Raw genomic sequence first — 27754 nt, 5'->3', positions numbered from 1 at the left:
ATGCTGTTTACCCCTTCGTGGGGGAGAGCTCTCTGGTGAGTGCGGCAAAAGAGGGGGAGCACGAGTTGAAGCACAAGGCATGAATGTATGAATGCACACGGCTGTTGAAGCACTTACAGAGTATCTGTCACTTTATTTGCAAACTAATTATATATGGACTTCTTGTACTGTAAAACCGTGTATAAATATTTAGCACTTTTGCACATGCTTATGAGTTTACCACACTTTACATTTGCTGATATTTTTAATTTTCTTTATCTAATTAGGTAAGGTTTCAGCACTTGGGACTTTGTTGGCACATAATCGGTACCAGGTGTATATTTATTTATTATTATATATATATATTTTTTTTTACACATACACAGCATTAATCAATTAAAAATTTCCTCTATAGAGCAGCGCCACACCCACTTTTTAATTTTTCTGCTCTAAGCATGTTTTTCCTAATCTGTTTTTTTATTTTTTTTATTTGTTTGTTTTTATTTTTATTTATTTATTTATTTTGAACGACTGCTTGTTAAACTTAGTGCAGATGCTTCAGTATAATTTAGGACTGACCAAATAAACTTGAACACCAATTAACAAATTACTTCTCTAGAGATGAGTAATTTACTGTTTAATTTTAGAGGCAGAGCAGGGTCTGGTTTCACTGCTCAAGGCTAAGATAAGCTGGGAAAGACAACTGCATACCCTGCATGGTGCTAATTAGAGGGTATTTTGAACAGAAAAAAAATTACAAAATACCAGCTTTGTTTGAGGTAGCCTTGAAGTAAAATAATTTAATTACAGGATCAAGCAAATTAGTATAAATGATTTTATGATATTTTTATTAAAATGTAAGTAAAGACAAAACTATGAATATATATATATATTTGTTGTATGTGTGTGTACATGTATATATATATATATATAGAGAGAGAGAGAAAGAGAATAAGATGCTATTCCGTGAAGCCTACAGCTATGCTTTTCCAGAACAGCCTTGAGGGCAAACTAGTAGCCTGGGATTTAACGTGTCACTGCTGAGCTAATTAGAGTATTTGTTGGAACATCTATTAAAATCTGTCTGGTCTATGCATCTTTTATAGGAAAAGTATAATGCTTTTCCATTGAGCATATATTTTGGACTTTTTTGCAGTGTTTACCTTAAAGTATTTTTTGTGAGTTTCATATTTTACACACTTGCTTAAAGAATATGAAAACCCTCACCTTGTAAAATATATACTATTATATTAAAAAAATAAATAAAAGGCAAAACATTTGTGTGTGAAAACAAAAATATAATCCCCTTTCTCATAAGTCATCACGCACCCTCTGTTCTCAGCTGCTTAAGGAGCTCAGAGAGCTGGGGGGGGATACTTTAATACTTTAATCACTGTGCTGCTACTGCGGTACTGTGGATCCCCTGGGTCCAGCAACGTAGACCTACTACCTATTTAATTTGGGTAAAAATTAAATAGGTAGTAAAAGGCCTCATGCTGGGATGCCTAAGAAAAGTCACTTTGGACATTGGAGCATAAATTTCCTTGATTCAAGTTTGGATGTTCTGTCCTGAAAACAACAAATGTTGATCTATCTACGGTCGGATTCAGTTACCATATGTATAAAATATATGTTTATTTCTTAATTTTAGTACAAAATCAAATGTCTCTAAAGGAGAGGAGCATGGTGAAGAAACCATTGGGGAGACAAAAGCAGTGTGGGGGAGGTGAGGAAGAAGTAACACAAGAGGGAAATGGCAAGTCCCAGGCTGTGGAGGCGTCAACAGTCCTTGGCTTTCGCAAAGATCCAGAAGTTGAGGACATTATGTGCATGTAAGAATCCTATACAACATGCACCATATTCAGATGTACACCAAGGCATCATTGCAGTACTTAAAAAGCAAAATCATGTGCCCTTGTACATTTGACAATATGAGTGACCCTTTCATGCATATAACATGCACATAACATAAGAATGTAGTGAAGGATTGAAATAACACGAAGAATATGACCACTTTTGTTGAGATACGTATGTGATTTAAATTGGCATTTATGTTAAAGATTATTATTCTCCTATGCAGGTTTGTTGTGGGAGACCAACCGCATCAAGAACCTCTCATCGTGGAAGAGAGGCAGAAAATGGGGAGATGGGCACAGTGATGTTGTCCTTCATAGAGAAAAAGCGCACCTCATGCAGAAAGGAAATAAAGGACCAATTCAATGATCCAAATAATAGGAATGCTAATTCCTGAGGACTATTTACCATGTCTTTGATAAAGCATCAAAGAAAATACAGTTGGATGTCCAACTAGCCCTATTTAAAGTGTTCTGAAATCCACATTAGTGAAATCAGCCTGTGTGTGTAGTAAAGCATGCTTGTTATACTCTCTGTGGAACCTAAGGTGGTAATCCTTGGCATTGTGTAAAAAGGCTGTTTGATCCTGTCTTCTCTGATCCTCCACTTATTCCACTGTCTCCAATCCATCTCCTGATAGAACAGAGCCTTGGGGGCACTCTGCACATGCTCGGTTTGGCATGTATTGCTAGAGAGTTTTGTTTTTGGGAGGGTGCATGTGATCAGCACAGGGCCAATCACCACTGTCCAGACAGAGGTTTAGAGGTCCTGTAGACTCAAAGGACAGTCAGAGATGAATGTAAATTCCTCCTACAAGCTTTAACACACTAATAGAAGTCCTAGGACTGCGATTTCCATGTTCTGTGGCAGACAAGATATAGTGAATGCGGGGTCCAGGAAATCCCTTGGCAAATATTGCCCAAGCTGATCCCCTTTAGAGGCCTTACCAGCAATTTCAATACGATGCTCCACCTATGCCAACTCAACCATATCAGCAACCATATATGCACACTCCCTATTCCAGTCACACGGCTAATTTCAGCATACGCAGAGGCCTCCTAGTTCCTCTACTCACTGGTTAGTCCTCACAGGGCACGTATCATCCAACTTCAAACTCCCTTCACAATCCTCCAATTCCTCTCAATCGCAGAGCCATTCCAGCTATGGGACTTCTGCCCAGCCTCCAATGCCATTTTCACCGTCCCATTTTTACCAGGATTTGTAAGTATTAAAAAAAAAAACAGTATTTTTGGTGTAAAAAAATGTTTGTTTTCATAGGACTTTATGCGTTTTGAATAGGTTTCTTTCCTAAATAAGGAAAATTTTGTTTTAAAATTTTACCAAATTCATTTTGGAAATATAACGTGTTTGTCTTTTTTAAATGCTATAGAACAGCTTAAACAATTATATTTAAACAAAAATTTGACATACAGTATACAATCACAGGCAATTTTATTTTCTTTGGTTGGAAAATCAATACACAAATACCAAATGTATACTTTTTTACAGATATACTGCCAGAAAATTCTTTCCTGCTGGAAATAGTCAGGAAAACCTTTCCCTCAAAGTAATACATATATGAGCTGCTTGATTGCGCTCTGCAATAACATAAAGAGGGCAGGGAGAACTCATCTTCCCTCCTTGTCATGGATAATGTTATGGAGGACAAAGCAAGCCTGGATTGCTAACTCAGCGTTCTCAAGGCTACATTGCAATGTGGTTTGGAAAATATGCCATTTGCTTGCCAAGAGTCCAGAAGAATGTTTGATTAGGTGCCTTGCATGGCTCAGCCAGTAGTTTAAATTTTTTTTCGTGAATCCAACTCACGCACCCAACTGGAACCAGCTGGAGCAATCGGTGGTTGCACCTGGAACACTGGCCGATCTTATACTTAGTATTCCTATATCTAACTATAAATACTCTGTGACGCACCCGACGGTATTAGCCACGATATATGCGTGGCAATACTTTTTCGCCCACAGCACTACAGCAGCTCAGAGAATGGACATCCCTGTCCCTCTGACGGCTCTTTCCTTCCTTTCCCCGAACTTGAATCTAGCACACTGGTCCTCGTTTGGCCTGCATACAATTCAGGACGTCGCACAAACCCCCATGGGTTTTTCATTTGTGGACTGGTGTGATAGATTCCCCTCATTTGCCAAGGAGTATCTCACATTCCACCGGGCTTCCCATTTAATCTCTACCCTAGATACAACTAGCTTTTCTGTCCCAACGCAGATCCACTCCCTATGCTTCGGGTCTAACAAAAACTTGAAGGGTATAGGCACATTCTACACTGCTCTTCAGGACAAAAATTCATTTAAGAAAAGCACCTACCATCATAAATGGGAGGGCGAACTTAGGCAGGAATTCTCGGAAGAGCAATGGCTGAGGTCTTACAAACTTACCTATGCACATACTAGATGCTCTAACTTTAGGGAAGGGCTTCAGAAAATACACCTCAGGTGGTATAAAACGCCATATACTATAGCCAAATTCTGTCAGGGGGCGTCCAGTCTTTGCTGGAGACAATGTGGGCAAGTGGGCACCTTGCTACATGTGCTGTGGTCGTGTATCTCCTTGAGGGGCTTCTGGACATCTATATCCAAACTTGTAGCAGGGGTGACTGGGATGCTAAACAGAGTGACAGTGGAGCAGGCCCTTCTAGGAATCAACATTGACAGATACCCTCCCCAATTCAGAACGGTGGTCCAGAATATTCTCTTTGCCGCTAGACTTTCTATAGCTCGTAAGTGGAAAAGTAATGATCTCCCTTCCCAGAGGGAAGTTATCCAACTAGTGGGAGAATCATATATTTATGAAAAAACTTTAGCTATCAATGATTTTAAGATGCGACAATTTCAGGCCAGGTGGTCTATCTGGAATGAATTTATTCAAAAACCAGATTCACACTAGATATAATTGATATCTGGCGAAGTGAGAGGTTGAGCCCGGGTGGGAGGGGGGCCCATGATGTAGTCGGGGGGCGCAGCATGTTCCCTGTATGGGGCGCCCACCTTATGGTGTTGAAGGATGTGGCTGAGCCCACTGTGTGAAATTGGAAAGTGGCTTCCCCCCTCCTCCCTCGGGCAGATATGCAACTATGTGCAACTTACTGCTTTAGATGACGATACCTTACGATGTTCGCTTGAGAAGGTTAAGTAAGTCAGAGGTTTACTCTCTTTGGGCCATATTCGTGGCCATATGCCATACATGTTTGTTTTACTGCATTGATGCTTTCTTTTTCTTTTTCCTTTGTTATGTGACATTGCAATCTATGTATTTGTATTCACGTTTGCCTTGTTTATTTTTCTTGAAAACCAAATAAAAAGATTTGACTAAATTTTTTTTCGTACTATCTAGATTCATTTTAGCATAAGGCCTATGCAGGTGCCTTGAAAGCGCAAAGGCCTCATCGACGACAAGAACATGGGGGAGCTCTGATGTCCATGGCAATTAATTTATAATTGATGTCACAGATGACCATTAGAACTAGTGAAAAATATTTATAAAATGAAGATCCAGATGCAGGAGGCATTTGGATGTGAACATGCTCCACATTTATATGTGAACTCAAGGGCTCCAATGCAATTCGGAAAGTTGGTCTGGGTCCAAAATCCTGCTGCTATTCCCTGCCACATGTTCTTATTTAGTACTGGCATCGCTGATGGACACAGCTCCTCCTAAATGGCTGTACATGTATTATGCACAATCTCCGAACTGGTTGAGATTCCAAAAAGGAAGTAATGGTTCGTTCAAGGAGGTGTATGACTGGTTAGTTGCAGAAAACCTAGAAAAATAATAGACAAATCATTTGCAACATATGGATTATATAAGTATGCCAATGAGCTAAAATAAAAAAATACCACTTCTGTTTATTCAAATAAAATGCATTATATTTAAGTGGAGTAGAAAGTTCACAAGAAAATTGTATTAAATAATGCATATATTAAAATGTTTTATTTCATGCATAAAACACAGCCAAATATTTTCCATAATATTAGGTGGTATGTTATTGATCCTACAGATAAATATACATTTGGGATTAGCATTGAGGCTTTGCATACAGGAAGTCATTGGCTTATAAGGGTCCATGCAAAATCACCAAATACTTGTACTGAGCTGAGCAGAGGAAGCAAAGCACAGAGCTGGAGACAGTGAGCAATCCGCATCTATGAAATAGAAAATTATAATATAAAATAATAAATATGATAAAAAATAATGATTATATAAACTTCAATAATATATATGAATTTTAAAACAAAAGCAATATTTTATAGACCTGAAGGGAAAAAAGGATTAGCCTTCTTACCTCAGGGTCAGTAAAAGCCGTTTATTCACAGGTACACACCTTCTCATGTTAGTGTTGATTCGCTGCAGCTGTGGATGCAGTTTGTCCAACATGTAGTCAAACATGGATAGGCTCTTTCTTGTGAAGTTGAAGAACTTCATTGGATATTGTCTCAAATGAGTATAGTGCAGCTTCACAAGGTCTCTTCAACAGCATAGGGTGAGTCCAGTAGCTGAGACATCTCCTCTCCAAAATCTTCCTCTTCATGCTCTCCCGTCTCCACACATAGGCAAACATGATAAAGGATGTCCATTGTCCCAAAAGTTTGTAGGCAGGTGCAGTCTGCATTCTCCACTGTAGGTAGCGCTCTTCCGTAGCAGCATTGCAGTTGGAGAGGAAGTCAAGAGGAGAAGTGGTTTCTCAATGGTTTCCTGGTTCACTGGGGAAGCTATCCAATTGGATGCTGCCACCCCATGTGACTCTAGCAGCCATTTTTGGTCAGGCAGAGTCCATTTAGGGCCCTGGCTCCAAGGCTTAGTATACGCTTAGCGAGTGAGTAGAATAGGAATAGGTACCCTGTCTTGCAGAGACAGAACTAGCGGTAGGGATAGGTTCCTGACAAGAAGGGAAAGCGCAGCGCTCACAATTTCTCTAGAGATCTTTCCACTTGGGTACAAGACCACTAGGCCTCATTTTGCCCCTCTTAACAGGCGCTGTCAGTTTGGCTGAAACCTGCTCTTTACATGCTGCTGGACCCGTGAGTGTTCCCAGTTGAGCTGTCTTCCCACCGGTTTATTGTGGTGTAGTGAGTACTGTGTATTGAGTATTGTGTATTGAGTATTAACTGTCTTTGCATTATTTCAATACGTGTTCTTTCATCACACCTGGACTATGTGTGTTATTGCTGCCATACCACGCTGCACCTCACCTGCAAATTGGCTGAGGCCACTGCTATCAAGCCCAAAACAAGACACAGCAAGAAACACACTGGGGTTACATAATTACGTAGTTAGTCTGCCTGAAAAAAAGTCCATCCAGTTTAAGCAATAGAAGGCAAAAAAAAAAATATATATATACACATATATATATATATATATATATATATATATATATATATATAATATCTGACAAAAGCGAGTACAACCCCCACATTTTTGTAAATATTTTATTATATCTTTTCATGAGACAACACTGAAGAAATGCCACTTTGCTACAATGTAAAGTAGTGAGTGTACAGCTGGTATAACAGTGAAAACTAGCTGTCCCCTCAAAATAACTCAACACACAGCCATTAATGTTTAAACCGCTGGCAAAAAAAAGTAAGTACACCCCTAAGTGAAAATGTCCAAATTGTCAATATTTTCTGTGGACACCATTATTTTCCAGCACTGCCTTAACCATCTTGGGGATGGAGTTCATCAGAGCTTCACGGGTTGCCACTGGATTCCTCTAACATCCACCAGCTCCGTGATGTCATCATGGAGGAGTGAAAGAGACCTTGCGCTCCTCCACCTTCTGTTTTGAGGATGCCCCACAGATGCTCAAACGGTTTTGGTCTGGAAACATGCTTGGCCAGTCCATCACCTTTACCCTCAGCTTCTTTAGCAAGGCAGTGGTCATCTTGGAGGTGTGTTTGGGGTCATTATCATGTTGGAATACTGCCCTGCAGCCCAGTCTCCGAAGGGAGGTGATCGTGCTCTGCTTCAGTATGTCACAGTACATGTTGGCATTCATGGTTCCCTCAATGAACTGTAGCTCCCCAGTGCCAGCAGCACTCATGCAGCCCCAAATTATGACACTCCCACCACATGCTTGACTGTAGGCAAGACACACTTGTCTTTGTACTCCTCATCCGATTGCCGCCACACACACTTGACACCATCTATACCAAACAAGTTTATTTTGGTCTCATCAGACCATAGGACATGGTTTCAGTAATCCATGTCCTCAGTCTGCTTGTCTTCAGCTGTTTGCGGGCTTACTTGTGCATCATCTTTAGAAGAGGCTTTCTTCTGGGACAACAGCCATGCAGACCAATTTGATGCAGTGTGCAGCGTATGGCCTCAGCACTGACAGGCTACCCCACCCTTCAACCTCTGCAGTAATGCAGGCAACACTCATAAATCTATTTCCCAAAGACAACCTCTGGATTTGACGCTGAGCAGGTGCACTCAACTTCTTTGGTTGACCATGGCGAGGCCGGTTCTGAGTGGGACCTGTTCTCTTAAACCGCTGTATGGTCTTGGCCACCATGCTGCAACTCAGTTTCAGGGTCTTGCCAATCTTCTTATAGCCTAGGCCATCTTTATGTAGAGCAACAATTATTTTTTTCAGATCCTCAGAGAGTTCTTTGCCTTTACCAAAAGGTGCCATGTTGAACTTCCAGTGACCAGTATGAGAGAGTGAGAGTGATAACACCAAATTTAACACACCTGCTCCCCATTTACACATGAGACCTTCTAACACTAATGAGTCACATGACACCAGGGAGGGAAAATGGCAAATTGGGTCCAATTTGAACATTTTCAGTTAGGGGTGTACTCACTTTTGTTGCCAGCAGTTTAGACACTAATGACTGTGTGTTGAGTTATTTTGAGGGGACAGCAAATGTACACTGTTATACATGCTGTACACTCACTACTTAACATTGTAGCAAAGTGGCATTTCTTCAGTGTTGTCACATGAAAAGATATAATAAAATATTTACAAAAATGTGAGGGGTGTACTCACTTTTGTGAGATACTGTGTATATATATATATATATATATATATATATATACAGTACCATCCTATATACACAATCCTATACCCACAGTTGATCCAGAGGATGGCAAAAAAAAAAAAAAACAATAATGCTCGATCCAATTTGCACCAACAGGGGAGAAATTCCTCCCTGATCCTCCAAGAGGCAATCAGATATTCCCTGGATCAACTTTACCTATAAATATTAGTATCCAGTTATATTATGTGTATCTAGGAAAGAATCCAGGCTTTTCATTAAACAATCTACTGAGCTGGCCAGAACCATCTCATGAGGGAGTCTATTCCACAATAGTTGATTTTGCTAAAACTGGAATGTACAAAACCTGGCGCAGTTTTGTATGGTAGCCAATCAGTTTCAAACTTCAGCTTGCTCAATTAAGCTTTGGCAAACAAAAAAAATGGAAGCTTATTTGGTTTTTATGTAGAGCTGCACTAGATATTGCACTCTCTTATTTTAGTAAGTCATTTACAGAGACTGCAATGTGGCATGGGAGGCCCAGTGCTTCCTGAGGAAAAGCAAAGTCTTTTGGGAATGAAAATTGAACTGAACTGAAGACAGTTGCAAAAACTAATGTAAACTGCGGGCCGATTCACACCATAATTTTTGTGTTCTGGATGTGTTTCTGCATGTGTGTTTTTGATCCGTTCTGGTGCGTTATTTGCGCGTTTAAGCGCATTTTTTACCCTCTTTTTTTCTTAAGTTCAACTGAGGTCAATTGAAATTATTTGCGTTCCAGTGCATTTTTGATGAGTTTTGCCACATTCCAGATGTGTTCCCTATAGAAAAATGCAACATGTTCTACTATTGTTGACTGCACTCGAATACACTGCCCTCCTGTGAACTAGGGCCATTGGAGTCCGTGTTAAACACTGTCTATGCATTGTTGATGCAGAATAAAAAAGCATTGGACTGCATCTGGTTTGAGCCATCCCTTAATTAATTCTTTCTTAGAAAAAATGTGACTGAGCAGACGATGCCCATGTGAAAGGGGCATATAACTAATCAAAAATAAAAAAAAAACCCAAGGAAACAAATAGCATATTAAGTACCACTCCCCAATGCATGCATATGTTTTAAAAAAAACTCAACAAATACAGAAAAATACAAGTTGATCTACAAGAAATACAGTATGCATATAACTTTCTATTTGAGCCTACAACATAGGGCCTTTGTTGCACTGAAATACCAAGGTATGTTATCAAATCAGCCCAATTTTCTTATGTTGGACTACAGACATCATCTCTGTAACTTGGGGAGAGGGTTGTAGTCCACAGAGGAGAGCCAGGTAGGGTAGACAACACTGCTTGGGATTTCAGTGCAGTAGAGTCTGTGTGTACATGAAGTGAGGAGCTCACTGGATTTCTTGCAAGTTTGACGGGAATTTTTCAGAATTTGAAGCTTTTGCGCATGTGCTGCAATGCTAAACTGCATGTTTTTTTTTTTTTTTTTTGGGGCTCAGATTAAAGCGGAACTTCCCCTTTTGGGTGGAGCTCTGCTACGAAGATTTCTCCCTGGTTTAATGGAACTTTTTGTAATTTTTTGTTCTTTCACAAAACTGCAGTTGAGATGTAACTGTGTATGCCTCTGGTTATTTTAACTTGCAGCAGTTTTACGATTACTGTAGTAACCAGGATACTTGCCTTACCTTATCTGTAAATAACTTTGGGTGAAATGAGATGGTTAAGTTTATCAAGAACCTTTTGGTTAAATAATAAATGTCTTTTCAGACAAGGTGCTCTAATTCGTATTACCTTTGGCCCATACTAAGGCTCCATTTACATTTGAGTGTTGTTACCGTATTGAGTTTTACCACATTTTATTGCACGTTTTTATAGAGCATTTTTGGAGTACCACCATTCATTGGAATGGGCCTCCCTCCACTCCAAAAATGAACTAAAGAAGAACCAAATTTTGAACATGAGCCAAGCACACTTTATGTTGCGTGTTTAATAGTTTTTCATCCAGAAAAAACACACAGAAAAATACACAGCTGCTACCCGCATTTCGGGTGCCATTAACCACTTAAGCCCCTACTACCTGAGTGTCTGGGAGTACCTATTACTACCAGAGTGTCTGGGAGTGCCTATTACTACCTGAGTGTCTGGGAGTACCTATTACTACCTTGGGAGTACCTATTACTACCTGAGTGTCTGGGAGTACCTATTACTACCTGAGTGTCTGTGAGTACCTTTTACTACCTGAGTGTCTGTGAGTACCTTTTACTACCTGAGTGTCTGTGAGTACCTTTTACTACCTGAGTGTCTGTGAGTACCTATTACTACCTGTGCGACTGACCGGGCTGTGTGTCTGTGAGTGTTGTGTGACTGACCGGGCTGTGTGTCTGTGAGTGTTGTGCGACTGACCGGGCTGTGTGTCTGTGAGTGTTGTGCGACTGTGAGTGTTGTGAGACTGACAGGGCTGTGCGACTGAGTGTTGGGCAACTGAGAGTGTTGTGCGACTGACCGGGCTGTGCGACTGTGAGTGTGGTGCGACTGAACCGGGCTGTGAGACTGAGTGTGGTGCGAATGTGAGTGTGTGCGACTATGAGTGTTGTGCGACTGACCGGGTGGTACGTCTGGGAGTGTTGTGCGACTGACCGGGCTGTGAGATTGTGAGTTTTGTGCAACTGAGTGTCAAGTGAGGGTAGCGGAGTACCAGAGGGTGAGAAGGTAGAGTTAGGAAGCCAGGAAATAGCCATATAGGATAGACTTAAATTACTGAATCCCCATTAGATTAGATTAGTAGGTACAATGCCCGGCGGGGGTGGAGATGCGACTCGGTGTACATCTTGTAATATGTATGCGTTCCTCGGACATGTGATCAAGGGCGAATACAAATGCGCAAAATGTAAGCAAGTTGCTTCCCTGGAACCTCAGGTCCTGAATATAGGGAAGCAGCTGGCAACACTGAGACGAATGTCCATACCGGAGGAGAGCCAGGATCGTACCAGTCAGGTGCAGGCAGGGGTCTGCACAGAGGTGGGCGGAGTATTGGAGGTGCAGGCATCAGAGCAGTTTAGAGGGGTGACAGTTAGGAGGGGTAGAAGGGGACAAGGCAAGGAGGCTGATCCTGGGCTGGAGCACCCCAATAGATACGCCCCATTGTGTGATGTTGGGGAAACCAGTCAGGGACCAGCATTGCTGGAGCAGAGCGACGCCCCTAGCTGCCAGGGGAAGAACTCCTCCAGTGAGGCCGGGAGAAAGGGAAAGGAAAGACAGGTGCTGGTGGTAGGGGACTCAATTATTAGAAGGACAGACAGTGTAATCTGTGACAAAGACCATGTGCGCAGAACAGTCTGTTGTTTGCCGGGCACTCGGGTTCAGCACATCGCGGATTGGGTGGACAGATTATTGGGTGGGGCTGGGGAAGACCCAGCTGTCATGGTACACGTGGGTACCAATGACATAGGTAGAGGAAGATGGAGAGTCCTAAACGATTTCAGGGACTTAGGCGCTAAGTTGAGGAGTAGGACCTCCAAGGTAGTATTTTCCAAAATACTACCTGTACCTCGAGCCACACCAGAGAGGCAGCGGGAGATTAGGGAAGTTAACAAGTGGCTGAGGAGCTGGTGTAGTAAGGAGGGTTTTCGGGTTCCTGGAGAACTGGGCCGACTTCTCAGTCAGCCACCGGCTCTTTGGTAGGGACGGATTGTACCTAAATGGGGAGGGTGCAGTCGTACTGGGTGAGAAGATGGCCAAAAAGTTAGAGGGGCTTTTAAACTAGGTGATGGGGGGGAGGGTACAGATGTAGAATTAGCCAGTGGAAAGCAAGTTTCAGAGGGCAGAAATGGGGGCATTAGCGGTAGGGTGTTCGGAGCTCCTATACCCAGGGTGGTTATGGGGAAAAATCAAGAGAGCAGCCTAAAAACATCAAATGAGGATATATGTAACCGGTCAAAATTAAGAGGTTTGTATACCAACGCCAGAAGCCTGGCCAACAAGATGGGAGAGCTGGAGCTGCTGATGTTTGAGGAGGACTTAGATTTTGTGGGGATAACAGAGACTTGGTTCGACAGCTCTCATGATTGGATGGCGACCATTCAGGGGTATTCCCTTTATCGCAGAGATAGAGAAAGTAAAAAAGGGGGAGGGGTATGTCTGTATATTAAGAACAGTGTACAGGTAAATATGAGGGATGATATTAATAATGGAGCTAAGGACGAGGCAGAATCCCTATGGGTAGAGCTTCAAAGGGAAGGCACGGTGGGGAAGGTAATATTGGGTGTATGCTATAGGCCCCCCAACCAGAGGGAGGCGGACATCATTTTACAGATAGGATTGGCAGCAAGGATGGGAAATGTCATTATAATGGGGGACTTTAATTATCCAGATATAGACTGGGCAGAAGGAACCGCACACTCAGCCAAGGCTAGGCAATTCCTAAATGTTTTGCAGGATAATTTCATGGGTCAGATGGTGAATGCACCGACGAGAAACAATGCGGTACTTGACCTACTGATTACCAACAATACCGACCTGCTCACGGATATAGAAATACGGGGCAACTTAGGAAACAGTGACCATAGGTCAATAAGTTTCAGTATTAATTACAGTTATAGGAAGCAGAGGGGTAACATAAGGACGCTGAATTTCAAAAGAGCCAATTTCCCAAAACTGCGCTCGCTGCTAGAAAATATCAATTGGGATAGAACCCTGGGAACAAAGAACACAAAGGAAAAATGGGAGTGCTTCAAAAGCATACTTAACAAGGGGATTGACCAGTGCATTCCAAAGGGAAATAAATTTAAAAGAGCAAAATTAAACCCTGGGTGGCTAAACTCCAACATAAAGATGCATATTAGTGCTAAAGAAAAGGCCTTCAAAAAATACAAGACTGAGGGGTCATTGGCAGCATTTAAGCATTACAAAGAGTGTAATAAGAAATGTAAAAACGAAATCAGGGCGGCTAAAATAGAACACGAGAGACATATAGCGGAGGAGAGTAAAAAGAACCCCAAGAAGTTCTTTAAGTATATAAACAGTAAGAAAGCGAGGCCAGAACACATTGGCCCCATAAAAGATGACAAAGGAAATATGGCCACTGAGGACAGAGAAAAGGCGGAAGTGTTAAATAATTTCTTCTCTTCAGTCTTCACAAAAGAATCGGGGGGCTACACTAACCCAGCTTGTAAGGCCGAACTAAACAACACACCTCAGGAAGTGCCGCCATGGCTAACAGAAGATAGACTTAAAACTAAACTAGAGAAACTTAACATAAATAAATCACCGGGACCGGATGGCTTGCACCCGAGGGTTCTTAAAGAGCTCAGCCAGGTGATTGCCAGACCATTATTCTTGATCTTTAAGGATAGTTTACAGACGGGTATGGTGCCAGCTGATTGGAAAAAAGCCAACGTGGTACCAATATTTAAAAAGGGGCCGAGGTGTATCCCGGGTAACTATAGGCCGGTCAGCCTAACATCTGTAGTCTGCAAGATTTTGGAGGGGATGTTAAGGGACCACATACAAGACTTCAGTAATGAAAACTGTATTATTAGTAGTAATCAGCATGGATTTATGAAAAATCGTTCTTGCCAAACCAATCTATTAACCTTCTACGATGAAGTGAGCTGCCACCTAGATAAAGGAAAGCCTGTGGATGTGGTGTATCTGGACTTTGCAAAGGCCTTTATATTTGGACTACTTTTTTGACACTTAATTGGATGGACACTATTGTTTGACACACAAGGGTGTTCTGTTTTTATTCAGATGTATTGATTTACACTTGTTTCGTTATTGTACCTATATATCTCAGCACCTGTATCCATCAATTGTCACAGCACCCATTTATACTTTGATGTTTATGATTGTATGTTGTTTTTTGATTAGCGCACCTGATTTTTCATTTATTCATTCTAAATTTATTACTCTAAGGTAGCAGCTTGCCCACATTTAATCAGCGCACTTTCTTCACATTTCACGATTTCATATACTTCACTTTGCCTGGCCGGGGCTGACCGCCACAGTATATGTACTTGCGGCGGTCGGCAACCGGTTAAGAAATAATGGCACTGCAAATGCATCACGCATTTGCAGAAGTGTGTGTTTTTGCTAGCATTTCTGCTATGCCCAGGTGTGAACATGGCCTAAATGTTCCCACCCGCCTTTCCACAGATGTATACTTACAGAGATCTGATGACCGTGACCTCCACTATTTTTTTTTTTTTTACATTCAGCAGTAAAAGGCTGCTTCTCCTGGCAATGCAGTAGAGCCTCATAATCTTTTATGGGGCTTGTGTACCTCTGTCTCCTGACCAGTAGAGCAGCTCATACACAGTGAATATCACAGGTCATGCAGTTTTATTCACCAGTGAACCCTTCTTCCCTTATCCTGAATCACAGGCTGCTGTGTTGAAAGAGCTTCTCTAGCCAAAACTTTTGTTTTGCTTGTAGGGCCGATTTCAGCATATGGTTGCTTAGGTAGCCACCTTATGGCGCCAGGATAGGAGAGGTTACGGGGCAGAAAAAATCTAAATACCCAGCCACCTGCTGTGGATTCAGATCTTTAGCCCCTTCCCACCTGTACACATACTGTATATGTGGCCTCACTGAAGTGGGTCTTCTTTCGTTAGGCTGCATATATGGGTACTGGTGTTTTTAAAATGCACCTATGCCCGTGTACAAAATTCTTGCATTGGTCCTGTTTGCTTGCTTGTTTTGGATAGAGTAGGGAATTTTACATTGCACTATCCTTTTATGGATTATCTATCCATCCATGGTTTTATTTGCAATAAACTTTTTAATGTTCACCAATCATGCTGGAATCATTCACACTGACTAAACGTTCATATCGCCAATCGACACCAGTGGGTTTATTCAGCGCTTTTTTTGTAGTTATAATTATTTTGACTTTTAGTTCATAGTGTTCAAGAAGTGCTGGATATTTCTGCAGTTCAGAAATAACAATCTGATAGGGGTCTGAGCCTTCTACTACTCCACTAAAAAAGCAATTAAAGTGAACCTAAACAATATCTTTATTCCCCAAAAATAATCCATTAACATCCACCATCTAATGACCCTGTAATTTATTTTCTATGTAATCATTTTTCACTGTGTTGTCTGCCACCGTTAGTACAATCTATGAGCTCCTTACCTCTCCTTTAACCCCTCTATTTCATTTGTCTGGAATGAGCAGTGCATGCCAGGGATGATCATATGCACTGCTCTAGGCACATTACAAATACCATAGTCCATTTAACAAGAGAGGGTGGCTACATTCCTACATACAGTGGAGCCACGGGGAGCGATCAAAGTCATCCTCTAACAGGAAGTCCGGTCATAACAGCAAAAAAAAAGACTTTGAAAGAAGCTGAGAGCAATAAAACAAACAGTTTTTAGTTAACATAAGCTGAACTAGATTTTTTTTTTTGTTAAAACCAGGATTAAGTCTAACTTTAATTTATGTCTGTGTTGCTGTTAAAAAGTTCCCTTCACTTCTTGTGTGATAAAACACTATCAGCAGGATAGAAAGGTAAATCTCACTTATGTAGCCATGGATAACAATAAAGCTCTAAGCCTTACCCATTCTATCCAGAATTAAAGTGTCATTAAACCCTCATTATTAAAAACAATGAAAAAATGCTGTATAACCTGCTGTTCATACTCAGTCACTATGGGATTTGTTTTCTGTATTCTGCAAAAAAACTGGTTGATCCTGCAGTTCTCTGTCCCTCCCTCCTGTTCATGTCCCCACTGCAGCTAGGGATTCTGCAGAGCAGCCATTGGCAGTTAGTGCAAATGCTCAGTATGGAATAAAAGGTACATGGATTGTTTTTTTTTTTTTTTTTAATTAAAATAATTACAGTGCCATTATCCCTATACAGAAAAAGATGGGATAATGTAAATTAAACAGTGTGTTTAGAATTTTTCAGCTGAGCAGACACTTTAAGGTCTAACATTTATTTGAGTGCAACCTTTGGCTCAGGTACTGCTGCAGATCACAATTTAGAAAAAAAGAGCATCAAATATATATAAAGTACTAAGAGGAATTGACCAATAAAACACTGGAATATCCAAACCAAACAATCCTTGTGGTGCCAGTCCCAAGCGTAGGATGTATATGCAATGGAATGAAGCACTGAAAATGGGCAGAGCACAGAAGTGACAATAAGGTGTCAAAGGAGAATCAACAAGCAGTGATTCATAATAAATGTCAATTTATTGAACAAATAAAACCAGGGATTGTAAATACGTTACCATATGGGTCCGGATGGCGGTGGGGGCATTGTGGGATGACAAATGGCAATAGTCAATGCGGGGTGCTCCAACACTGTACCTCTTGGAGATATAGGGTATCCAGGGAATGGGACCCACTATGGAGTAGAAAGAGTCATGGCAATGGGCTTGCTTGCTTTCCACACTGTTTTCTGCATCAGGCTCTGTCCCATTGAGTGACATCCCTTCCGTGCCCCACGCTACCCTCAGCGCTCCAGTATCACGGCTTGTATATGTGCCGGCGGTGACCGGCCAGGATCCTCTTTCTACTCCCTGGTGGGTCCCATTCCCTGAACACCCCCACATCTCGGAAAGGTACAGCGTTGGACTACCCCAGATTAACTATTGCCATTTGTCATCCCACAATGCCCTCACCGCCATCTGGACCCATGTGGTAACGTGTTTGCACTCCCTGGTTTTATTAGTTCAATAAATTGACATTTATTATGGATCGCTGCCTGTTGATTCTCCTTTTACACCATATTGTCACTCCTGTGCGCTGTCCATTTACAGTGCTTCAAATATATATACCATGTGAATATGTAATTTTGCTGATTATTTCAGTCCTGGCTGCTTTTTTCTCTTATTATAATATTGTAAGTAAATTCTTGTTTTAGAAACATGAAAACATTAATTTTATTGGCCCTGCATGTTTACTAGAAGAACGCTGAATGCAACTTCTAGACAAGAGTTAATGGCTCATAGATGCAGAGCCTATTTTCACATCCACTTACATTGCTCTTGCCACTCCTCCTCGTCGTTCTCATTGCGTTGATTTTGCTGCTGAGCTCTCTTCAGACTCAAGTATAATTCTTTTGCACGTAGCTCTTCCCGTTGGCGAATCTGTTCCTCACCCTTCCTCCTCTCCTCTTCTTCTCTTTTCTAGAATGAGATAAAATGAATCACATTATTGTGTTAAAAAAATAATAAACCCTAATAGGCTCTGGTGTTAAAGTGATTGTAAACAATCACCTTGTAAAACAACCCATTCAGTTTAAAATGGGAATGAAAGGCAAAACATTTTTGTATAGATATAAAAAATACATTATAAATACCCTTTTTCCCTCTTTTATAAATGATCACATTCCCTTTGTTTTCAGTTGCGTAAGAGTTTGGGTGGGAGGAAGCAACAGCACACTGAGCTTTTCCAGTTAATAGCTGTGCAGCGGGGCGTGTCAGGACAAGTCTGATCATTGGAGGAGAGTACACTGAGTTCCCAACACTGCTAGAGAACTGACCAAGGGGCTCTCTCTTGCTTAGTGTGGTCAGTTTTATTTAATAGGAAAGCTGGGGAACTGACAGGAACACCAGGGATTTCACATAAAGGAAGCAATAGAAAGAGAACAGGATACTTTCTCATACAAGTACATGGTACAGCAGGGACATATCAAGAATATGAAGTGTTGGGGCTTTAACTACTTGTATTTTCTAAATGTCCTTAGTACTAAAATGCTGACATTATCTTTATGATACTACCCTGGGATTACATGGGATATTTGACATTTTTGGGGCAACATGTATAAAACAAAGGATGGCCCCCCTCTCGGGTAAAATGCTATTTTAGGAGGACGAAGAGGAGGACGTGCTATCCTGAAGAAGCTACGCAAGCATGCCATGAAACGCGTTGACTTCACTCACACGTCATGGCCAACGTCAGTGGAAGCATGTGCTGACCCGTAGACTGGCGCGAAGGGCTGTGTTTAGACTTGTGTGCTGGGGCTGGTGAGGAGTAGCCGGACAGATGGCCGGAACAGTGGAGGCCACACTGGACTGCACCTTCATCCCTACAAACCCTCCTGGAAATGTCTGAAGCTCGGTCCAGGTCAGGGTGAATTCACCTCAGTGAGGATTTTTCATGAGCTGAAACGTATGCATCATGAGCTAACACATATGTAGCTCTCTGTGAATATCTGGGACTAGGCAGCGATGTGGTAAGACTTACTTGTTCATCTCCCGTGTGGAATCCCATTATTGCACGTCTGGGTTCGGTCAAACTACAAACCCAAATCCAAAAAAGTTGGGACACTGTACAAATTGTGAGTAAAAAAGGAATGGACTAATTTACAAATCTCATAAACGTATATTTTATTCACAATATAATATAGATAACATATCAAATGTTGAAAGTGAGACATTTTGAAATGTCATGCCAAATATTGGCTCATTTTGGATTTCATGAGAGCTACACATTCCAAAAAAGTTGGGACAGGTAGCAATAAGAGGCCAGAAAAGTTAAATGTACATGTAAGGAACAGCTTGAGGACCAATTTGCAACTTATTAGGTCAATTGGCAACATGATTGGGTAAAAAAAGAGCCTCTCAGAGTGGCAATGTCCCTCAGAAGTCATGATGGGCAGAGGACCACCAATTCCCCCAATGCTGCAGCAAAAAATAGTGGAGCAATATCAGAAAGGAGTTTCATAATATCATCCAAAGATTCAGAGAATCTGGAAACAAAATCTGTGTGTAAGGGTCAAGGTCGGAAAACCATACTAGATGCCCGTGATCTTCAGGCCGTTAGACGGCACTGCATCACATACAGGAATCCTACTGTAATGGAAATCACAACATGAGCTCAGGAATACTTCCAGAAAACATTGTCGGTGAACAAAATCCACCCTGCCATTCGCCGTTGCCATCTAAAACTCGATAGGCCAAAAAAGAAGCCATATCTAAACATGATCCAGAAGCGCAGGTATTTTCTCTGGGCCAAGGCTCATTTAAAATGGACTGTGGCAAAGTGGAAAACTGTTCTGTGGTCAGACGAATCAAAATTTGAAGTTCTTTTTGGAAAACTGGGACGCCATGTCATCCAGACTAAAGAGGACGAGGACAACCCAAGTTGTTATCAGCGCTCAGTTCAGAAGCCTGCATCTCTGATGGTATGGGGTTTCATGAGTGCGTGTGGCATGGACAGCTTACACATCTGGAAAGGTACCATGGATTTTGAAAGGTATATCCAAGTTCTAGAACAACATACTGTATATGAGACATACCACTGCCTTTGTAACTGTATGTTTATTGGAGTTGTCTGTTCTTATTGACTTACTGCTATACATTTCTTTTTTACATCTTTATTTATATAAATATAGAAAATATAATACATGTTCAACAGTAAATATACATCCTAATAGTTAATAGAAATTGGAATTCACTGATGATACATTCTGGTGCTTGGCTACATGTCTAAAGTACAACAAATTACAAAGATTTTTCATATACAGAAAATAATTATCCAAGGACATAACTATAACAACTGCAGTCTGTTTGACTACAATGAAGTCGATAAGCCCTGGGGACTCAAGATAAGATGACTGCAGTTTTATTTTTCTGGCAGAAGAAAACTATTTAGATAAAATGAACCCATATACATTTTTTATTTTTTAGATTATTATATAGACATGTATAGTGTAGTTTTTTTTAAATCAAGACAGGCATTGCTTGGATTTTTGTATCAGGATGCTATTTTGGTGAAATGTTGTGAACCTGCTGTAATCAAAGTCACTGTATGATTCACCATATAACTTGCACATATAGGACATTCTGTTTTTTAGCCCCCTTAAAGAGATTGTAAAGGCAGAAGGTTTTTTTTTTTTATATCTTAAGGCATTCTATGCGTTAAGATAAAAAAAAATCTTTTGTATGCAGCAGGCCCCCTCAGCCCTCCCAATACTTACCTAAGCCCATTTGTATCCAGCGATGTTGCAGGAGTTTATCAGCTGCCCAGGACTCCTCATTGGCTGAGACAGTAGCGTGGCACCATTGGCTCCCGCTGCTGTCAATCAAAGTCAGTCAGCCAATCAGGAGAGAAAGCGGTTGGGGATGAGTCGCAGCTCCTTGTCTGAACAGACACAGGGAGCTGTAACTCGGCTCGAGTGCCCCATAGCAAGCTGCTTGCTGTGGGGGCACTTAACAGGAGAGAGGGATCAGGAGCACAGAATAGGGACCCGAGAAGAGGAGGATCTGGGCCACTCTGTACAAAACCAGCTGCAGTGAGAAGGTAAGTATAACATGTTTGTCATTTTAAAAAAGAACAAAAAAAAAAACAAAAAAAAACGAGACTTTACAAACACTTTAAGTGTTGTGAATCCAGAACTGTTATCTATTCAAGCTAGAATTTGTGTAAAGTTAATAAGAGGACCATGAAAAGTTCCTAAAAAGATGAGTAGAATTAGGTATCTCAGACGGGTCTCTGCCTTGTGTGTGATGTCATGAGTCCTTTTATTGTGGGCATGGAAAAGATGCTGGGTCACAAAAAAACCTTCTGAACATGTACTAATATTGGCTATACAGCTAATTGGTGTAAATATAGGCGGAACGGTGCAAAGAGAGACTCGAGTGTTGCAAAAATGTATTATGACCGTCACTGGTAAGCTACAGTATGTATGAATAACAAGGTTAATGATTTTTAGGAAACACTGTGGCTTAGCCAATCTATCTAAGTGTCGTATGAGCAAGGCCATTGTAAAGAATATTTTGTGATCTGTAGGATGCATATAAGACATATGCAGAGGAAGAACAGTGTAGCACTACCCCCAAAGGAGCCTCTGTATTTAAGTTCCTTCCCAAAAAGTGCAAAGACTACCAGTCATACAAGCAACAGTTAATTTACTCCGAAATCCACTAAACAGTCTAGGGGAATTTTTTTTAGATTTATTGCTTGCGGAACTTTAGCAGGAGAGGGGAAAAGAGCATGGGATACTCCAAAATGCAATTAGCAGAGGACATTCTTCTCTTGGTAAAGGTAGCACAGTCTAGCTCTCACAGCTGGGAACCATGACATAGTATACAGAACAGTCTATTTTATCATATCTGGGGACCATGAGATAGCTCCAAAATAGTTTTCACATCTGAGGACCATGAGATAGCTCCAAAATAGCTCTCATAGCTGGGGACCATAAGGCCGGTGTCTCTAACTACACTGTTTTAGGGAGTCAGTAAGGGTCTCTACTCACAAGTCCTACAGCAGCTACATTCACAAACACAACCCCTTGATAGAGAGGTACAGCATTGAGTCCAGTGGTGCTGCAGGGGCAAGGACCCCCTGAAGCTCACAGATCCATTCCTTGCAGGGGAAATAAAATCTCCTCAAGGCTTCGGGCTATGTTCCACCTCCCAGGGATTGGCTAGGACACAGTAAATATTCAGGCAAGTCATTTTACTTTCCCAACCTAAGCTCTGGAAGCTTCTCTCTGAGGCAGGGGGAAACAATCAAACTCCTAGCCTGTGAAACGATAAACAGACCAAGGCAAATGATAATTGCTTCTCTGATTACAGAGCAAATCAAAAATTAAATTTGCCTTGCATCCTGTACTAGGAGGGTGCTACATCAGCAACCAGATTCAAATATTTATCTTTCTTTATTGCAATATGCAAAGAAACTTGTTTCAGTCAAAACTCAATTTACCTTTCTCTAGTCCAAAGTGACATTAATCAGGATACATCAGGCTAATAAAATGAAAGTTCATCTCTAGAGAGGGGACCCCCTTGCAGTGGGGCTGCCCCTTAACTGCAGTTTACATCCCCTCGCAGCCGGCACTCTCCTCTATTCACCAATGGTCCGGCAGTGGACTGTCCCTTGGTGTCCTATGGGGCTATGGACTCTGTTTTGGTATTGAAGATGTCAGAGGACCTGTGACCACTGCAGCATAGGGGAGAAGAGGCTGCAGTGACCAGTCTTACACACCGGAGGGAGACTGAAGGAACAAAAATTGGATAAATAAAATTGCTTTTTGTGGCCCGTTAGAACTAAATGAGCATTTCACCCTTGCAGTGCATGGGCATTCCCACTGCAAGGGAGCATATTTCCATTCCAGGGGGTTCAGCTTTAACACTCCCTGTATCTCATTAGGGAATATATTCAATTGCACCACTTTAAAAGGGACCAGTAGGACATTGTTTGGAAGTTCTTCTTCTAAAGAGAACTTGCACCTCCCCACATTTAAGCTCACCAACATTATAATAGGCTCTTGATCTAGGCCTTTAAATGTTAAGCAGCTTAACTACAGCCAGCAATTCTAGCAGTCATTTCAGCAAAAAGAAAAGCTTTCAGCCATCTGAATCCACTCGTTTCTTCGGGGCTTTCTTCTTCATGATCACTAACAAACAGGTAACCAATTAAACAGTGTAAATATACAAAAAAAGTGCAAATATTCAGTGCAGCGCACCCATTAATACATAGTAAAATCAATAAAGTAATAACTAAATTGGTAGATGCAATGTGAAAAAGTATCACAAAAGTCCCAGCTATGAATATCTGCTCCACTGCTGTAATAGTGATAATTTAAATTCATCCACCTCATAGAGAACAGTGGGCTATGTCCGTTCTGCATCAGCTGAGTGGACGCGGACCTGTCATTCGCCTGTTCAGTGGGGATCAGCAAAGAGATCCCCCGCTGAGTAGGCGGATCTGCTTGACAGAGACTGCTCCATTTTTTTTTTTTTTTTAAGTTTTTTTAGTTTTTATTATTTGTTTACACACACATTATATATACAGTGGGTACGGAAAGTATTCAGACCCCCTTAAATTTTTCACTCTTTGTTATATTGCAGCCATTTGCTAAAATCATTTAGGTTCATTCTTCTTCCTCATGAATGTACACACAGCTCCCCATATTGACGGAACAACACAGAATTGTTGACATTGTTGCAGATTTATTAAAAAAGAAAAACTGAAATATCACATGGTCCTAAGTATTCAGACCCTTTGCTGTGACACTCATATATTTAACTCAGGTGCTTTCCATTTCTTCTGATCATCCTTGAGATGGTTCTACACCTTCATTTGAGTCCAGCTGTGTTTGATTATACTGATTGGACTTGATTAGGAAAGCCACACACCTGTCTATATAAGACCTTCCAGATCACAATGCATGTCAGAGCAAATGAGAATCATGAGGTCAAAGGAACTGCCTGAAGAGCTCAGAGACAGAATTGTGGCAAGGCGCAGATCTGGCCAAGGTTACAAAAAGATTTCTGCTGCACTTAAAGTTCCTAAGAGCACAGTGGCCTCCATAATCCTCAAATGGAAGATGTTTGGGACGACCAGAACCCTTCCTAGAGCTGGCCGTCCGGCCAAACTGAGCTATCGGGGGAGAAGAGCCTTGGTGAGAGAGGTAAAGAAGAACCCAAAGATCACTGTGGCTGAGCTCCAGAGATGCAGTCAGGAGATGGGAGAAAGTTGTAGAAAGTCAACCATCACTGCAGCCCTCCACCAGTTGGGGCTTTATGGCAGAGTGGCCCGAAGGAAGCCTCTCCTCAGTGTAAGACACATGAAAGCCCGCATGGAGTTTTCTAAAAAACACCTGAAGGACTCCAAGATGGTGAGAAATAAGATTCTCTGGTCTGATGAGACCAAAATAGAACTTTTTGGCCTTAATTCTAAGCGGTATGTGTGGAGAAAACCAGGCACTGCTCATCACCTGTCCAATACAGTCCCAACAGTGAAGCATGGTGGTGGCAGCATCATGCCGTGGGGGTGTTTTTCAGCTGCAGGGACAGGACGACTGGTTGCAATCGAGGGAAAGATGAATGCGGCCAAGTACAGGGATATCCTGGACAAAAACCTTCTCCAGAGTGCTCTGGACCTCAGACTGGGCCGAAGGTTTACCTTCCAACAAGACAATGTCCCTAAGCACACAGCTAAAATAACGAAGGAGTGGCTTCACAACAACTCCGTGACTGTTCTTGAATGGCCCAGCCAGAGCCCTGACTTAAACCCAATTGAGCATCTCTGGAGAGACCTAAAAATGGCTGTCCACCAACGTTTACCATCCACCCTGACAGAACTGGAGAGGATCTGCAAGGAGGAATGGCAGAGGATCCCCAAATCCAGGTGTGAAAGACTTGTTGCATCTTTCCCAAAAAGACTCCTGGCTGTATTACATCAAAAGGGGGCTTCTACTAAATACTGAGCAAAGGGTCTGAATACTTAGGACCATGGGATATTTCAGTTTTTCTTTTTTAATAAATCTGCAACAATGTCAACAATTCTGTGTTTTTCTGTCAGTATGGAGTGCTATGTGTACATTCATGAGGAAGAAGAATGAACCTAAATGATTTTAGCAAATGGCTGCAATATAACAAAGAGTGAAAAATTTAAGGGGGTCTGAATACTTTCCGTACCCACTGTATATATATGTGTGTGTGTGTGTGTGTGTGTGTATATATATATATATATATACTGCATATATATATTTTTTTTATTTTTTTTAGTGGGGGGGGTCTTTGGTGAGATATCAGAGTTCTAATCAGACCCCCATATGTCTTTTTTGAGACAAATCAAGGGACTTAAGAAAACAAAAGAAAAATGTAGGACAAAGTGGAGTGAGAATTCTTATTTAATTGAATTCAATGTATATTGCATAAAGGGGATTTTACATCCTGTACCCCTTGGTTCTGTTATCATGTGGTACTGAGGAGGGAAACATTAGAGAGGTGCTGTCCTAGATGAGGCTGCAGTGTGCTATATCCATATATATGATTTTACATTATTGGTGTGCAACTTTGGACTTAGACTGGTGAAAATTCCATACACACTCACTTTCCACTGCAGTGTATTAATACACCATTTCACTATCTTCTTAAAATATTTTACTGATGGTTGACATTCTTAAGATTCTTTTATTGATTCCTTTTTTCCTATTTGAAAAACATATCCCACTTTTTCAGTGGACCTGAGTGCCTTATGTAAACCTGTGGGATTTTTGCGTGTGATAAATTAGATCTGATAAGCAGGAAAATTTAGGTTACCTAAATCAGATCCTATATCTCTGTAGAGTGTTCTATGAGTGCCAAATAACATAGATGACCATTTTAAACATAGTCTTAATGAAGCAACCTTCCTATAGGTCCATAAACATGATAGTATGTCCCACTAGCCAGAAGAATAGGGCAAACTTCATGTGATGAGCTAGGGTACACAGCAGCTATGTAGACTGTTGTAGCAATTTCCACAACGTGGCCCCTGAGATGTAAAGCAGAATAGATGTGCAGGGGCCTGGAGGTATAGGCTTCAGATTGGCAGCCAGCAGTGTCTGGTACTGACTGGTACACCTTAAAGTGGAGTTCCGGACTATTTTGCAACTTTAGTGATTCCTGGAGTGCTCGCTATGCTGATCAACAATTGGGCATTTTCAATTTTTTTTGGGGGTCCCTTACCTTATTTTCAGGGCATTTTTTATTGTACTTCCTCCTTCTCCCCCCCTGTGGCCATGGCCATTGACATCACTTCGGCCTTTGCATTGCATCCTGGGAGCTGTTTGTCATTACTCCCAGGAGGTCGGAATCAGGAAGAACTCCCAGAACACTCCCTGAAATCAAGAAGAAGGACACAGCAGATTACACTGCAGCTTCAGATGCCCACGTCTAAGATGGCCGCGCCCAGACAGCGTTTTTAAAAGCAAGATTTTGAATAAAATCCAATACTGTACACCTTGTAAGTATGAGAATAGTGGTTCTGTAAAGGGCAATGGATTAGTATTATAGGGGTATTTTTAGTTAAAAAAGGTATTTGAGGCCGGAACTCCACTTTCTTCTATTTAAACATTTACATATGTTTAATTTTCCTACCTTACGGAGTCATAATGGGTTTATTTCGAATTGTTATTTCTAATCATTGAATTTCGTCTTTGATATTTGAAAAAAAAATGTTTAACAAATGAACTGTTGCAAAAAAATTGTACTTGGTTATTCTGAGCACACTTGTGTACACTTAAGATATTACAGCTGCTTTAAAAATTAATTTAGCCTATCATATGAGGACACACAGTAGCTTTCGAATTTCCAAAAAAAGACCTTCCACATCATGATCAAAGAACAGTCAAAACAAATTCAAACAGAGGTTAGAAAAGCACCAATTATGGGAATGACATAAGATCTCAAAAGACTTTTAACATCTTCTGAAAGACTCATTTATTCATCAGAAAGATAGAGAGATAGAATATAACACAGTTATAAATCTTTTTAAGGGTAATGCTCTCATGCACTTTAAATACTTTTGTACACTGATGTGGTGACAGGCAAGGTCCGACAATCACAACTAACAAACAAAATGACCACATCAGAGTTATAAAATATATCTGAAAATACCTTAAATTGTCTATTCTACTAATAATTATATTATAAAAAATAAAGTAATATTCAGCGCTGAACAATTCAAAATAATAAATCTACTATGATTAGCAGCTGAAAACTAAAGGACAATCACATAAAATAAGAATAAATGCAGAAAGTGCAGCGCAATCAAATAAGTACAATATAAAATTGTTACTAAAGGAGTGTCCCATATATAGGCATAATAATATCTCTTCAATAAAGGATAAATACACCAAGTCCAATTAATATCTCAAAGCTAGAGTTCATATAAAGGTAAAAGATCCAACGCTATCTGGAGCCAGGGATATAGAAGTGTAGAGGGAATCCTCAGTGGATGAAAACAGGGTGCTGACAAAAGTGCACACAAAGTCTCCTAAGGCAGCACCTTACCATCTCTCTTTGATTTTATCTGCTGATACTCTCTTGCCGCCTTCTACAGCTACTTGGTATGCATACACTTAATCCTATTATAACTTTATGCTCTATACTAACATTGTCATATGGATGATGATGCTTATATGTCCTTTTTTATCAGTATGAGATTACTTACTATTTATT

General features: G+C 41.0%; 1 protein-coding gene across 1 annotated transcript in view; it reads right to left on the bottom strand.

Annotated features, from left to right (window-relative positions):
* The window catches only part of SH2D4B (SH2 domain containing 4B), a 449800-nt gene that overhangs the window by 130829 nt on the left and 291217 nt on the right, over positions 1-27754 (bottom strand). Inside the window, exon 4 of the mRNA XM_082266823.1 lies at positions 17836-17983. Within this exon, the coding sequence (XP_082122949.1) occupies positions 17836-17983 (148 nt within the window). The remainder of the gene's footprint in view (positions 1-17835; positions 17984-27754) is intronic.

This window comes from Pelophylax lessonae (genome assembly GCF_965119305.1).
Source record: "Pelophylax lessonae genome assembly, chromosome: 9".
Lineage (NCBI taxonomy): Eukaryota > Metazoa > Chordata > Amphibia > Anura > Ranidae > Pelophylax > Pelophylax lessonae.
Note: the sequence above shows the minus strand (reverse complement) of the source record. Positions and strands in the feature narration are given on the sequence as shown.